The sequence below is a fragment of the Desmodus rotundus genome, chromosome 9 (assembly GCF_022682495.2).
Source record: "Desmodus rotundus isolate HL8 chromosome 9, HLdesRot8A.1, whole genome shotgun sequence".
Lineage (NCBI taxonomy): Eukaryota > Metazoa > Chordata > Mammalia > Chiroptera > Phyllostomidae > Desmodus > Desmodus rotundus.
This window is the reverse complement of record NC_071395.1, coordinates 49,520,624-49,537,666: the sequence shown is the minus strand read 5'-3', so window position 1 is coordinate 49,537,666 and position 17,043 is coordinate 49,520,624. Positions and strand designations below refer to the sequence as shown.

At 45.0% G+C, this 17,043-nt stretch overlaps 1 protein-coding gene across 9 annotated transcripts in view; it reads right to left on the bottom strand.

Annotated features, from left to right (window-relative positions):
- Window positions 1-17,043, bottom strand: part of GATAD2A (GATA zinc finger domain containing 2A) — a 105,703-nt gene that overhangs the window by 54,808 nt on the left and 33,852 nt on the right. For 6 of the 9 annotated variants that reach the window (XM_024560721.3, XM_024560720.3, XM_024560722.4 and 3 more), the window contains exon 2: window positions 5,478-5,565. The exons of the other annotated variants lie outside the window; for them this stretch is intronic. In XM_024560721.3, coding sequence (XP_024416489.1) covers window positions 5,478-5,492 — 15 coding nt within the window. In that variant the 5' untranslated portion in view covers window positions 5,493-5,565. The remainder of the gene's footprint in view (window positions 1-5,477; window positions 5,566-17,043) is intronic. 9 annotated transcript variants of the gene reach the window in all.

Here is a 17,043-nt window from a genome sequence, read left to right as displayed (position 1 = left end):
TACCTCAGTCTCCACTCACTCACTCATAAAACATGTGCTTAGTTTCTACCAGAGGCCAGGGCTGACTAGAGCCCATGGACAACCCCAGGGGTTTCCAACAGTAGGCCTCACACCCAGGGGACCACAGACCCCATGAAGCCCTGGGAAAACACACACAAAGGTAGGGGATGAGCAGTGAACACAGAGCAGGTGGATGATGCAGGGCCAGGTCCCTCCCATGAGCAAACGTACAGTGATCCCTAGATGGCACAGGCTCAAACTTGTAAAGCACAACTTTTTATAAGACAAAGTCATGTTGAAGACTAACCACCTACTTTATCCACTCTACTGGCTAGAACTGCTATGGATGGATGACAAAGGGGAAATGAGACTGGTCTCTAATCAAGGACATTAACTTAGGGGTGGCGTAGGCAGACAGCTAGCCTCTTCACACACAAACAACCACATCAAAATTACAACTAAAATACAGAACAACCATCACTCAGGATCGACAGAAATCAAGTTGCATGGAAGTGTGATAACTACAAAATTAAAGAAACCACATCCATCCAGACTGGTAGGAGGGGCGCAGACACAGAACGGGCCGCTCCCTCACCCACTTGTGGTGGACAAAAATTTGAGAGGAATATCTTGAGAATGAGGAGTCCCAGCCCCACACCAGGCCCTCCAGCCCAGGGTTCCAGTGGCCAGGAAGATAAGTCCCCATAACTTCTGGCAATGGGGATTGAGTTGGTGGAAGAAACTGCTGGAGCACCAAGCAGTTCCTCTTAAAGAACCTGCACACACTCTCCTACTCTACTCACTCCATCTGAGCTCCAGCACTGGGGTAGTGGCTTGAAAGGCACCAGTGGCATACTGGGAAAATCTGAATTGCCTGGCATCAAGGCAAGCAGAGGCCATTATCTCTTTGCTAAACCCTCCCAAAACAGAACCACAGAGCCAGCAATCTGGTGCCATATCTGAGACTCCATCTGAGACTCCATAAACATGATCCCTAGAGACTCCGCCCCACCCAACTTATAGGCCCACCCAAGCTGCTTTTCCATATGAATGGCTGGTCTAGCTGCAGAACTTCTTAAATCCCATCGTAACAAGCAACAGCTGGCCTCAGGGAGCCACCAGTCCAGCACTAGCTGCCTGGGAATCTATCTCTAAGCCCAGCACAAGCAGCAGCCATTTCAGATTGTTTTATAGCTCAGGAAAGGTGGTCCTGGACAAAACACAGGTAGGGGCTGACCTTGGCCTCTACCACCTGGGAAAGCCCAGGGCCAGTACACCCAGTGGACAGCTACAGACCATGTCGGAGCACCATCACCCTGCCCCTGGCACAGGTGATCCGCCATGAAGGGTGGAGGTTGGTGGTAAGTGGTCACAGCCAATCCTTGCAGCTGACTGGCCTGTGTAAATCCCTCCCATTGATCTGCCAACAGCAATCAAGGCTCAACTACAGGAGAAGGGTATACTCAGCCGACATGAAAGTTGTGCCACTGAACCCTGCAGGACACCTACTACATTAGGCCACACTACTACCAAGACACAGTCAAAGCAGCTCCACCTAATACATAGAAACAAACACAGGGAAGCTGCCAAAATGAGGAGGCAAAGAAACATGGCCCAAATGAAAGAACAGATCAAAACTCCAGAAAAAGAGCTAAACAAAATGGAGATAAGCAATCTATCAGATGCAGAGTTTAAAACACTGGTTATCAGGATGCTCACGGAACTTAATGAGGACCTCAACTGTATAAAAAAAGATCCAGTCACAAATGAAGGATACACAAATTAAAATAAAGAATATTAACTTAGGTCTGAAAATAATATATGGGCTGCCACAGTGTCAAAGTACTGAAGTGAGAAAGCACAGGTCCCCCTGACCAGTGCGGCTCAGTTTTTGGCTTTGTTGTACAAAGCAAAAGGTCACCTTTTCAATTCCCTGTCAGGGCATATACCTGTGTTGCAGGTTCAGTCCCTGATCAAGGTGTCTGAGAGGCAAAACTGATCAATGTTTCTCACTCACATCAATGTCTCTCTCCCTCCCTTTCCCTTTCTCTAAAAATAAACAAAATAGTAAAAAAAATAATAAAAATGGAAAAAGAAAGCACAGGTGGTAATAATGATGCACTCAGGTGTGTGGGGGGTGGGAGCAGGCCCACAGAATAGAAGGTACCAACAAGCACAGAATGATGCCTGGTTCACCTCCAGGTGCCTTAGCTTCCTTACCCACCAACTTTATCACTAATGCTCTCCAAGGGCTCCACAAAGGGTAGCTATGAGTGTTGTTATAGAAAATATGAATGCTGTAGGAGAGGCTGTCCCAGACCCACCTGACAGGCCATCAGCCAAGGCCCCTCACAGCGATTCCAGAATCTCTGCTGAAGGTTTTCTACTTGAAGGTTTTCTACCATCCTCACTTTGTAAATGGCCATTTTCCCTGCCCTGGGTGATGTGTGTCATAAAGCTTCCTGAGGGAATGCTTTGGTCAAGTCTGTTTAGTAAACTTTGATCAGGGAAAACTGCAAACATACCCACAGAAGTAAAGAGAGCAGCAGGATTAACTGCACACACCCACCACCCATGGTCTCTAGGTGGCCAACCTTCGTCTCCTACACCCCGCTAGCTTCTGTGAAGCAAATCCTACCCAACGTGCATTTACGAATGAACAGGTCAGTATTTATCTCCACAGGACAAACCACCACCACCCCACAATCACACCTTCAACAATTTAACCAGCATTCCTTAACCTGTCAGGGTCACACTGGTTGAAATCTATAGCTCCCTGCCCCCTTTTCAATCATGCCTTGAAGAAATTAGGTCATTTAGCCTGTTTCTCACCATCAGGTTTTGCTGGTGGCACCCCTGTGGTAAATATATCACACGCCCCTGATTTCCTGTAAACTAGATTTTGAGGTCCAGCCAAGCACGTGCACACTCCTTGGGGGCTGGCCACTGAGGATGCTTGCTGTTGGGACCCATCATTTCATTAGGTGCCTGAAAACTTATAATTTTTAATTCCATCACTTCATTTTAATCAGCCAGAATATGTTAATAGCTGCGGTGTCCATTACCCACGTGTGGCCATTTGAATAGATTAAAATTAAATAAAATTAAAACTTGACTTCCTCAGTCAAACTATTCCAGGTAAAATACTAGACAATATGCATTCAGAGCATTCCAGAAAGTTCTGTAAGGTAGTGCTGATCTGTGACAGAATCTTGCCCTCACCCACTATTTTGTTCCTTGTGAGTTCGGTGCGTAGATAAGACGTAATAAATGCTTGCTTCTTTCCCTCTATTTACCAATTATCAAAATGAACTGGTTGCCTAACACCCTGCGAAGGGACCAGCAAGTGCCTTCCTTTCCTTTGAGCACCAACATGAATGTGGATTTTTTTATCCCTTTGATGCTCCAACTCAGGACTCCTTGTTCTCCCTCATGCTCGCCTGCCCCACCTTGGCCAGGAAGGCCCTATGGTTCCTTCTGACACAACTGGAATGTTTCAATGCAGATTTAGAATTAAAACTTTTTAACTTAAATGCTTTGATTTTATACTCACACTTTTATTTCATGCTGAAAATTCTGGTTCTTACAGAGATTAATAGTTTATTTTCTTCTATAATGTATAACACTAAGATTACTGGTATTGTTAACCTGAAACCAAAAACATGACTTCTAAAAACAGCTAAAGATTAAAATTTTCATTTTGCCTCACTAAAACATTTATAGTCCAACTGTGTTTAAAAGTCATGTAAAATAAATCTGAGAAGTTAAGACTAACCTGAGTTGCAACTGACATGCACCTAGATTCATTTATTTCATTTTGCTTTGGTTTTTAGGGATCGTCACTGCCCCAGACATACTTTTATTTTAGAATTATATAAACACACATCCAGTGCTACCCAGAAGGAAACTTGGATAAGTCTCCAGTAAACCTGCCCCCTCCCATTCCTCCTCCCAGAGGTGACCACAGGGTTGATTTGTGTAAGCAAGTACACGTATGTCCATACCCTCCCCACCTTGCCTTACATAAAAGTGAGTACACTACAGCTCTTCACCCTTCACCTTGTTCGTTTTTCCACTTGTCATTTCACCCTATGGTGAAATCCTGTCACCATGACATAAAGATCTCATCATTCCTTTGCTGAGGGACTCAACTCCACTCCATCAGTCCCCAACGCCAACTGACAAACACCTAAGTCATTTCCAGTTTTGCCACTTCAGAATGTTGTAATAGAGAGCCCTATCACAATCCTTATTTGTAACAGTGTATCTTTGGGATACATTTTTAGAAGTGGAATTGCTGGAGCAAAGGCTAAGTGATTCCCACTCAGAGGAGTAGGAACCTCCAAAAGCAATATACAGTGGTGCCCGATTCCCACCAATCAAATGGTGTCTACCTCTATGGACAAAAGGTCAGAAATGTTTTGACAATCCAACAACCATTATTAGTATCAGAGAGACTGACCATCTTCCACACCTTGGTTGGTTAAGGGCCATCTGCATTACTCTTTCTGTGAACTGGTTTTCTGTTAAGTCACACCCATTTTTGATCCTGAATATATAGCACAAGGCCCATCTCTTGGTACATGAACCATGCATACCTGCCAAACAAACAGGACCCAACAGAACTTCAAGGGTGAACACCATGTCCATTAGCCCAAGCAGGCAGTCTGACCTTCTACGTGCATACCAACAACTGTGTACAATGTAGGTGATGTGTGGGGGCTGTGTGTGCCTCGTGGCTTGCCAGGAGTCAGCTCTCCTCCCACCTGTTCCTCCTCTGTGCCTAGTGTGTCCTGGGTAACAGGAATGAGGAGACCCCAGCTCAACTGAAGTGGGTATGAACTGGTGCTAACCAGAGAAAACCTAAAATAAATGGATTTGTTGGACTGACTTATACCCCACAACAAAAGCAAAAAGCTGACATATTTATAAATCTTTTAAAAAATCACACCTGGATGGCAGTCTCTGATTGCTGGGTCCTGAGAGCCCTTGACAGATCCTGCATTTGACAGCTCTAAGCAGTGAGGAATGGCTCAGTTTCCCCCCCACAGACACAGAGTGAGATATGGGTGACCACCTCCGAGCACCAACACAAGGCCCTGCACTGCTGACAATGGTAAGGAAAAATTCTACCAGTTTTGGTCAGCATTGGGAAATCACAGAAATGGCCAGAGTGATCAAGGCCACCTGGCTGGGATTATCCTCTGCCACTGATCCTAACAGAGGATGGCTCATCCTATTTAGGCCAGGGCTTTTCACGTGAGTGACCCCTGAGACACAAGGCAGGCAGGGCCTGGGTAGCCCCGTCAGACAGTCTTAGCACACAATCCTGGAGGACTTGCCTCCCTCCATTTCCTCTAGGAGGTAGCCAGCAGCTTCCGAAGCAGTGCTCAGTTCCAAATGTCCAAAGAGCTGAATGAGGCCCTTTGGGTAAGTTAGAACCTTCATTACACAGATACCAGAACCCAAGCACTCACCCGGCTTCTGGGCATGGGACTCTGGTCCTACCAGCTGGCCATGGCAGCAACTACGTAAATGGCAACCTGCGTCAATGTGCTTGCCAACCTAAAATGAAGGACAGAGAAAGAAACACTGAGTTTCCAAGGAAAGTTTCTGGGACATTCTGGTAGTTTTAAACACCTCCAACCCCTAGGATTACATAGTGAAATTTCAGGATTTCAACTAAAGCTCTGTCTCAGGTCTCCTCCACAAGGAGCAGCAGAAGAAATAAATTTCTTCAGTCTCTGACCTATGACCAGATATGGTGCTACAAAAACTAGCATAGTAGATGCTGTCTTCAACAATATACTGGAGACAAGAGGTTGTACACAGCCACACACCCGCATGCCAAATATACTGAAAATGGTTCAAGGTTTGACTGAATAGTAATAACCTTAATAGCAGAAACAGTAATACTCAGCATCGAATAGGTGCTTAAGAGTGAGTTCCAAGTACTGTGCTAAGAAATTCAGCATCTCTATGAAACCGCAGGACAACCTTAGAAGCCAGTTACAGAATCATACCCATTCTACAGATAAGGAATCTGATGTGTCTGATACTCAGGAATTTGTCCAGGGTCACCTGTGTCTCCCTCTCCATAAATGACCTCTTTGTTCCCTGGTGCGTGTTCCCTGGCACAGACCCCAGAGAAACCACCCTCCAACCCAGTCAGTGCAGGATTTGCCCTCAACAAGTTGAGGCTGCGATGTACCTGGGGACAGACACACTTTACCTTCTAAATGGAGGCAGCTTCACCTCTGTGGGGCAACTCACAGCTTTCCCCCAGGGATTGTCTCCAGAGAGCTAACACTGCCCAGGGAGGAAGGGGCTGACCATTTTACAGACAGAAAAACGAAGGCTCAAAAATGTTCGGGAACTCTCCTGAGGTCACAGACATAGCTGACTTCAGGACTTCCCCTTCTTTGTGACATCAGATGTCCAGGGCTCTAGTTACAAAGGCTAAAACCCAGTGAATCTGCCAAGCCCTGGACTTAGTATTGTCAGTGTCACCTCTGTTATTCTTTGCACCCACATGATACCAGAGCTTGCTTGATTATAAAACCTTTATTTTTAAACTGGGTTCACAGTAACTCATTGCTCATGGATGGTGAGAAACACTCCCATCAGGAGAACTTGAGAAATAAGCAAATATCAGTGACCTCCCTGAAAAGGCCTTTGGGCACCAAGGAGTAAACAGCGTCCTCTTCAGCGAGGTCCAGGGCAGGAAATACAGAGGATGAAGTTAGTCCTAGTTCTTTCGTACCTCCCAAGTGGCAGCCCCTCTCTGCTATTGAAGGGAAGCCTCAGAACCAGGGGCCCTGGGCTTTCAGAGGACCTTCTCTCTTCAGGATCAAGGTCAATACAAAAAAGTCAGCAGCATTTCTACACATTGGCAACAGACAACCAGAACTACAAGCTTAAAAAAAAATCCATTTAAAAGCATAAATAAATGTAAAATACTTAAGAATAAATTTGATTTTTAAAAAATGTGCAAGACCTATAGACTGAAAACTGTAATAAATACATCCTTGAGAGAAATGAAAAAATAAATAAAGAGATAGGTCTTGTCCATGGGTAAGATGTATCGATCCTCCCCACAAAATTGATCCAGTCTAATTCTGTCGCAATCAAAAATTCCTAGCACGCTTTTTTGTAGAAACAAGCAGCTGATTCTAAAATTTATGTGGAAATAAAAAGGGACCTAGAATAGTGAAAGCAACATTGAAAAAGAGGAACAAATTTGGAGGGCTTCCCCTACCTGAAGTTAGGGAGGAGGAAAGAGAATTTTGAAAGAAGATAAAGGGACTAGTCAAGGAACATATATGAAGGACCCATGGACATGGACAATGGTGTGGGGATTGACTATGGAAATGGGGGGCAGGCTGGTCGCAAGTGGATGAAGGGGGAGATAATTGGAACTAGTGTAAAACATACAAAAATAAATAAAAAAGAGACTTACCACAAGGCTACAATAACCAAGTCTGTGATATGGACATAAATACAGACACGTAGATGGACAACCAGAATATACCCATGCACATGTGGACACTGATTTTCAACAAAGATCAAAGTACCCTATTCTGTGAGACCACAAGACTCACTGGACAACATATCCTGGGGAGTTAACCAATAAGGAGGAAGGTCATCTAATCTGTTATCACAACATACACAGTGCATCCTGGGTGGAGTGCAACATGCAAAGAAGTTTTAAGGTCACCTCAGACCATGTTCCACCATGGCTTTCCCTATCTCTTAGCTCATGGCACATCCAGTCTTCTAGCTGCTCAGATAAAAATCTGGAGTTGCCCTCCTGATCAGACTACCCCATTACCTAGACCACCTGGAAATCCTGTTGATTCTGCCATCAAACACCCCTGGGGTCCAACCACTTCTCACACCATCCTCCCTGCTAAAATGGAGGACAGCAAACTAAACCTCCTGCTTTCACTCCTCAGCTTGAAACCCTCTGAAGCCCCTGCGTTCACTTAATATGAAGCTGAGCCTCTGCTAGACTTGGAGGCCCACCCACCAGCCACCTGCTTTTCCTGCTCCAGCGGTGCTGGCCTCCCGGCCATGACTTCAACACATCAGGCACCCTCCCACCTTAACGTCTTTTTATGTTTTAAACAAAATCGCAGATACTTTATCATTTTAACAATCAATTCAATTTGCATCCCAAATTGATAAGGACCTTTGAAAAATGTAACTTCCATACAAAAATCCCTAAATGTCAACAAATGCCCAGTCCATATTCAGTTCATACAATTTCTCAGAAATGTCTGTATACAGCCTGTTCCAACAACAGCTGCCAGAGCATTTGTGCTAGCTGCTCCCTCTGTCTCAATCACTCTCCCCGAGATGGCTGACCCTCTCCATGTCCCCCCAGGTTGCTGCTCAAATGTCTCCCTCACAGAGGCCCACCCTGCTCCTTCTCTCACACAGCCCTGGCCTTTCTGCACGCTCTACACAAGGCAGCTACTGTCTCTATGGACTTTCTCACCTGACAAAAACATAAGCACCACAAGGAAAGAGGTATCTGTATCCCTGATGCCTATTTTATCCCAAGCACCTAGAACAGTGTCAGATACATACCAGGTACACAATAAATATTTATGAAATGAATGAGCCCAGATGGTTTAACATTGAAGTAACCATTTTGAGGAGCAGTAGACCCTCAGATACAATTAGAGGGAAACTAAAAAAGGAGCTGAAACCAAGCAGAGACCATGAGAACTGGGAGCACTTATCTAAAATAAACTATAATCACTATTCACTGATAAAGCATTTGGACTGTTCTGCTATCCACCCGCACTGGTTGGGTTTAGACAGCTTCTACTGTTTTTATTTCCAACCCATACATTTAAAACAGTATCGAATAACCCTTAAGTACACAATTACCAACTCATAAGAGACTCCTCTGCTCCCTTGATAAATCATTATGATTGGCTTTGACCTCGCACCTGGGTACTCCACTTACACACACACACACACACATGCACGCATGCACGCATGCACACACACACACCCCTCTCCCACACCAACTCTGAGATATACCCCAACACAGCTATTTCCCAGTCTGAAAGAGATCACACTCGGTTAGAGGGCAGCCATGGTGATTTACATGAAATCAAGTTACTGCACTTTGGGCAACATAAGTCCTGTGTTGCCATTTCATTCTCTGGAGCTCAGGTAAGTAATGCCGGCTCCCTTTTAACTAGAGGCAAAAAGCCCCAACCAGACACCACATGCTATCTGGGGAGCTCCGGTTTTGAGGAGACACTTGGGTTGCAGTGCCTGTGGCCTGCACAGAGAGAGGTCTCGGGGGCCATGGGCACCTGACCAGGAAGCCTGGGCTCTCCAAGGTGCTCCCAGAGGGCCCATGGTCCCTGCAGAGGCCCAGCCCTTATGGAAGCGGCACATTTCTGGTCTCCTCCTATACCTGTCTGCACTAACCAAACTACTTGGGAAAATTCTTTAACTGTGTCTGCACCCAAATGTTTACCACCTTGGCTCAAATCCAGTCCTGGGAACATGACATTTGGAAAATAAACTCCGAGGGGAAACCCAATGATACATTCACCTTCTCCCACCCTTAGGTCCACAAAGTCCACTTGTTCCGTGCGATCCAAGTGCCCCTGAAAACAAGGGCAACCTAGACTCTTTCTGTCAACAGTCTTAGCAACTGCACCACCAAACTGTCAAGGAAGGAACTCCCTGGCCAGCCCTATCAGAAAGGGAGAAACTGAGGCAAAACAAACTGTGAAGCATCAAGAAAGCCCACATGTTATACTGCTCCAACATGTGCTGGCTAGTTGGGGGAAGGATTGTATTTGGTTTTCTAATCTGGGGGCAGCAAACTACTGCCTGGGCCTGTTGTAGTGAACGGTTTTCCTGGGATACAGCCATGCCCCCCCACCCCAAGTATGCACGGTCTACAGCTACTTCACCTACAAAGCAGAGCTGAGTAGTAGCGACAAAGACAATACAACCCCAAAAGCCAAAAATATTGACTACCTGATCCTTGAAAGCAGGAAGAAACTGCAGCCCTGACGGGATATGCTGGTTATTAAAGGACCAGAGGGGACCTAGCCACCATGGCATGCTGAGACAAAAAGGGAACAGGCACACCAAGGAGGTGCTCCAGCTCCATTTGGCCCCAGAGGACAAAGCAGTACCTACTCTCCCCAAGGTATGGAGCCTCATTAACCTGCAGAGCAGGAGAGAGCATGACTCGGCACACTACTGGTGAAGAACCAGCCCCATGAGGGCCATGGAGCCGACAGCAAGGCCACACAAGCCCGTCCTTGGCAACCAGAGCTGGCCTGTCTTCACTGTCAAGCCAAGGTGTGCACTAGGGTAACAGCCAGTATGTGCTCTCCAGGGCCTTGGTCTGCCCCTCCCGGTCTTCCCTCAGCCACAGTAACCACAGCCTCACTGAGGGACACAGATCCTCTACTCCCTGCACTGTGCCATTGAAGCCATTCCTAAAGCCCCTTGAAACCTCCCAATGTCAGCAACACCTCACCTGGCCTTCAAGACTCTGTCTGCATCTGACAGACACATATGTATATGTTCTCATTTTCTCTCTCTCCCCCTCCCCTCTCTCATACACACACACCATGCTCCTAGCTTCAACCACACTGGCCTTGTGTCAATTCTTCACACCCACCACATCTGCCTGCCTCTACTGCCAGGTCTTTGCACACGCTCTTCCCACTGCTGGGAAAGCCCCTCCTCCCACTCATCCTTCAGACACAAGCAAGCACCTATTATTCAGGCCTGCTCTGCCTGCCAGCTCTTACCCCTCCCCCTTCCATCCCCTAGGACTAAAGCCCAGCTGAACTTGACATCTGACATTTGATATGTTCTCTTCTCCAACTGCTCCTCCACAAGACAAAGTGCTATTGCTCATCTCCTTATCCAATCTCCAACAAGGCACAGGAGGAAATGGCAACATGGGATCCTCCCTGAGTTATAAATACCCAACCACTATGATTCCACCAAAGACTTGAGTCAAAAACGTAACAATATAAATATAAACTCTATCCAGGAAGAAGCAACATGAAGATAGGAAAGGACACAGCCCACGGGAAAACTCTCACTGCCTCCTTCATATGGCTGGTTGGAGAAAGGCATTCGGAGGTTCCAGAGGCCTCTATGGCCTTGTGTACCAAAGGGTCCCCCCCTCTATCGTTGAGATGTGTGAGCTACACCTCCATACCCATGCACCCACACCCTGCACTCCCCTCCTTTCTTATACCACCCTAAAACACCCAGCCACAGTACTTCCAACTGATCCCTGTCCTCTCCAATGCTTGATTTCACCACACCCTCTATTCTCCTGGAAATTCCAGCAGTCCCTCCCTTTCATATCACCCAGCCAATCCAAACGTTTCAGTGCTTCTTCCTGATGAATCACTAGCTGCAGGAGCCCACCTGGCCCCTTGAACCTCTGGACCATCCTCAGGACCAAGTAATCAGGCAGGTTCTCAAACAGAAACTAGCTCTTACTTTTACTACTGTAATTAATGCTATTTCTCAAAATACTGACTCCTTTCTATAGGTTCCTTTCAATGTTTCAACTCTTGCTCCCCAGCAGCTGCCCAGGCCAAGTCCCCGTGGCAGTTCAAAACTTCAGACATCTAGGACAAAGGCAGCAAGAATATATAATGGGGTAAAGGCAGTCTATTCAACAAATGCCGTTGGGAAAACTGGACAGATACATACAAAAAACTGGACAGATACAAAAAAAAAAAAGAAAGAAAGAAACAACAAAACTAGACAACCTTCTCATACCATATATAAGAATAAACTCAAAATGGATTAGACTTAAATGTAAGACCTGAAACCATAAAAGTGTTAGAAGAAAACATAGGCAATAAACTCTGGCATTGCCCTCAGTAATATTTTTGTTGCTAGATCTCCTTGGGCAAGGGAAACAAAAGAAAATATAAACAAATGGAACTACATCAAACAAAAGTTTTTGCACAGCAGAAAAAACCATCAACAAAACAGAAAGACAACTGGGAGAAGATATTCACCAATGATACATTCAATAAGGGGTTAATATCCAAAACTTATAAAGAACTCACACAATTTAACACCAAAAAACAATCCAAATTAAAAGATGGGCAGAGGACCTGAATACGCATTTCTCCAAAGAAGACATACAGATGGCCAAGAGACATGAAAAGATGCTTAACACCACTAATCATCAGAGACATACAAATTAAAAATAGTGAGACATCACCTCATGCCTATCATTAATAAACAAGGGTTGGCAAGGATGTGGAGAAAAGAGAACCCTCATGCACTGTTAATATGACTGCAAAATGGCGCAGCCACTATGGAAAACTGTATAGAGGTTCTTCAAAAAATTAAAAATAGATCTACCATATGATCCAGCAATCCTACTTCTTGGTATTTATCTGAAGGAACACAAAACACTAATTGGAAACAATACCTATAGTCACCGCAGCATTATTTACAATAGCCAAGATATGGAAGTAACCTAAGTGTCCATCAACAGGTGACTGGATAAAGAAGATGTAGTGCGCATATATACAATGGAATATTACTCAGCCATAAAAGAGTGAAATCTGATCATTTGCAACAACATGGATGAACTTAGAGGGTATTATGCTAAGTGAAATTACAGAAAGACAAATACCATATTGTTTCCCTTATATGTGCAATCTAAAGAATAGTATCAACAAACAAACAAAACAGACACAAACTCATAGCTACAGAGAACAGGGAGGTTAGGGGACTGGATGAAAAAGGTAATGGGAGTAAGAAATGCAATTGGTAGTTTTTACATGGGCATGTAAAATACAGCACAGGGAATATTACCAATAATACTGCAATACCCACAAGGGAGACCCAAAAAACAGAATTTATAAGAATTGTGTATTTATTCTTACTGCACATGTTTAAACTTCAGTGACCTTCAAAGTACTCTCCATTTCATGCAATACACCTATCGAGATGTTTTTTTCCATTGCTCAAACAAGTTTTTGAACTTGTCGAGTTTGATGTCTTTTAGTGCTTCTGCCTTTTTTGTTTCACCTCTTCCACATGGGCAAAATGTTTCCCTTTGAGGACTTTTTTCATCCAGGGAAACAAACAAAAAAGTCACTTGGGATGAGGTCAGGAGAATAGGGAAGCTGGGGCACAGGGTGATGCTGTTTTTTCCTCAAAAACTGCTGAATACTCAGCATGGTGTGGGCAGCTGTGATCATAAATCACTTACCATGAAATGGGCAAATGCATTTAAAGTATTTAAAAAAAATTCACTGAAGCCAAACACAACCTCTCACACCACCACCAGCTGATACACTGATACAGATGGGTTCCTAGAACACTCACCTAGTGGGGAAACGTATACTACAAGGGGCCAGCCCTTTAGAAAATTCCAGGGTTTTTTAAGTCCCCCCTCGTATATAGTACGAAGTGGGGTATTAGACAAACTTGCCAGGGGGAATCACTTCTTAAACTATATAAATGTCTAACCACCACACTGTATACCTGAAACTAATACGAAATAATATTGAATGTCAACTGTAACTGAAAAATAAAACTTCAGATAAACCTCCATATTTAAAATGTCCAGTAATCAAGTGTCCACATCTACCCTAGTCTGAGATTTTGGGAAGAGTTGGAAGTGTTTAGTACTGAGGATGTATATGCGTTACAATATTAAAAGACATCCTGAAGAAATTGTCACAAGAACAAAAGAGGAAATGACCTCTCTGTTAGTAACAAGGTCCTAGGAACTGGTGTCTCCCACTTTGTATCATGCTGTATTAAGGAAATTCTCTGACAAATAGCCACAGGAAAACAAGGAAATACCTTTCACCTCTGAGCTGAGCGCTAGAGCAAAGACCTCAGATGTTTCTGGTCTCTGTTCTCCAAAGCCCTCTGAAGACTCCAGGAATCCTCTATCAGCCCACCAAGCTGGGTACATCCAGGCCCCACCCCTCTAGGGACTGAAGAACACCCATGGAATCTCTGTGCTCCAACACTCCCAAGATGATGTTACAATGAACCTTCTAGAACCACACATATCCTTTTTTCTTAAATCCCACAGTATCTGGCACAAGGTAGGCCATCAAAATGAGTGCCTTTCTTCCTTTTTCCCTAAGCTAACTCTGAGGGAGGATAAAATGAAGCTCCCGTAGGGATATAGGGTATTTCTGAATTCAAAAAGGTTCTATTTTGCCCTGGCCAGTGTGGCTCAGTTGCGTGGAGCTTCATCCCATGGACCGAAGGGTCACAGGTTCAATTCGTGGTCAGGGCACATGCCTAGGTTGCAGGTTCAGTCTCTGGTTGGGGCGTGTACTCAAGGTGGCTGATCAGTATTTCTCTCTTGAATTGATGTTTCCCTCCCTCCCTCTCTCCCTTCCCTTCTCTCTAAAATCAATAAGCATAGCCCTGTCTGGTGTGGCTCAGTGGATTGAACGCTGGCCTGCAGGCCAAAGGGTCACTGGTTCAATTCCCAGTCTATGGCATACACCTGGATTGTGGGCCCGGTCCCCAGTGGGGGGCGTGCAAGAGGCAATCACACACTGATGTTTCTCTCCCTCTCTTCCTCCTTTCCCATCTATAAAAATAAATAAAAAATCTTTTTTAAAAAATAAAATCAATAAGCATGTACTTAGGTGAGGATAAATATACAAACAGTTCCATTTTTTACTGTATTAAAATATAAGTAAAAAATAAAAAATAAAATATATATAACATACTCAAAGACACAACAGTGTGATTACCAGAGGGGGAGGGGGTGGAGAGAGTAGTAAAGGGTAAAAAGTGGGTCAAACATATGGTGATAGAAAGAGATTTACTTTGGGTGGTAAACACACAGTGCAATATACAGATGATGGGTCATAGAATTGTACACCTGAAACCTATATAATTGTGTTGGCCAATCAACCCCAATAAATTTAAAAACATACATAAAATTTACCATCTTAGCCATTTTAAGTGTGTATTTCAGCGGTGTTAAGTTCATTCACAGTGTTGCGCAACCATCCTCCAACACTCATCTCCAGAATTTTTTCATGTTGCAAAATTAAAACTCTGTCCCCATTAAACACTAACTCCCCATCCCCCCACCATTTCACTTTCTGCCTCTATAAATTTGACTACTCTAGGGACCTCATATAAGTGGGATCACACAGTATGTCACTTGGTATCTAGCTTATTTTATTTAGCACGATGTATCTTCAAGGTAGAACCACATACATTTTAACCCCTTGGGACCAAAATATGTACAGAACAAAGCCCATGGACAAAGCCCTGGTATACCTGCAGCCCAAATGGCTTCCCAGACCAGCCATAGCCCTGATACCCTCCACTATCAACCAGTGCTTCCCACCATTCCCTAAATAAACTGTACCAAAAGACAGTGGCACTGGAAAGACCCAGAATGGTGAGACAGAGCAGCATCCAATGTTATGCCTTGGATTCACTTCAAGTGCACCTGTCTCACCCCTGCTCTTACCTCCCACAACACTCTGTCTCCGTGGACACACCTCTTCCAGCCCCATCTCACAGCCATGAACCAGGGAGTCAAAAAGTGCCTGACAGGTGTATAGTAATGATGACTAACTTATACACAAACTTTTCCAAAAAGTAGAAGCCAGCAGCTCAACTCAAACCTATTCCCTGAAGCACCTGGGCCAGACATGGGACCCTTACACAGGCCCCCTGGGGGGAGTGAACCCTGAGCTCCCAGTATATCCAACTCTAGATAGGAGAGACCTAGACAACAAGCCCACCTACCACGTCACTGAAAAGGAAAATGCTGTGCCCCCTTCAAGTTCTGAGCACCAAGCCCACCCATCTTGTGAGGCAGAGCCAGGCCCAGACCCTAGCTGAGACCCAAGGATGCTTGCACAGAAAAAACAGTAACACCAAGGGACCCCACACAAGGTATCCACTCATAGAGGGAGGGCATTTTGTTGTTCATCGTTTCAAACAGGAAAGCCCAGAGCACCCCAATTATCACTGGGTCAACTATTCCTGAGTGACATGTCACCGCAAAACATGCCAAGAGCCTCCTGAGACAACTAACAAGGGGGGAGAGGTTGGGGAGGGGGCAGTTGAGTCTCCAGGACCAGGTGAAACAGGAAAATTTAGGAGTGAGGATCACAAAAAGCCCCACCTGCAGAAGCTATCGCCTCCATTGTAGCAGGTGGCCAACAGGAGGTTCCAACGGCATCCAGCCACCCTCCCAAGAGAGACCATCCAGGGATCTTCCACATTGTGTGGCATCTCAAACAACTGTATTACCCTCATAGCTGGGTTGTGTTTACTTTCTTTTTTTTAAGATTTTTCATTTGTTTATTTTTAGAGAGAAGGGAAGGGAGAGAGAGGAAGGGAAACTTCAATGTGTGGTTGCCTTTCACACACCCCCTACTGGGGATCTGGCCCACTACATGTGCCCTGACTGGAAATCGAACCGGCGACCCTATGCTTTGCAGGGCAGCACTCAATCCACTGAGCCACACCAGCCAAGGCAGGTTGTGTTTATTTTCATGTCAACAAATAAATCCTCCAACTATTTTATTCTTGAAGGTTTTTTGAGTTTCTTTTTACAGTAGCAACACCTTATCACAGAAGTGACCTCCTGAGAAGGTGAGAATCTTTCCTTCACCAATGGACAGAATATCCTCCACTGCCCTGGCCACAGGTGCCATGCGCTGCCTCAAGCCAGGTCTGAATCCGTGGGATTGGATGTGCCATAAGAGAGCAAAGCTATCACCTGAACATCTCCATGTGGTAAAGACAGCACCATTCAGCAGGTTACTTCCTCATTTGTTGACAATAAGGCACCAACCCTGATCTGCATATTCACAAATGGGCAAAGACCAAACAATCCCCAAAGTCTTCTGAGGAGCAGCATGGAGGCCATTGCTGGGCCATCTTCAAATACACAGTCTTGGTGCATAAACAGCCAGGTCTAGCACATTACCTAGTACCTGCAGTGGGTGCTCCCCACATACTTCCCAGAATATTTTTCTTTGAAAGGGAGAAGGAAAA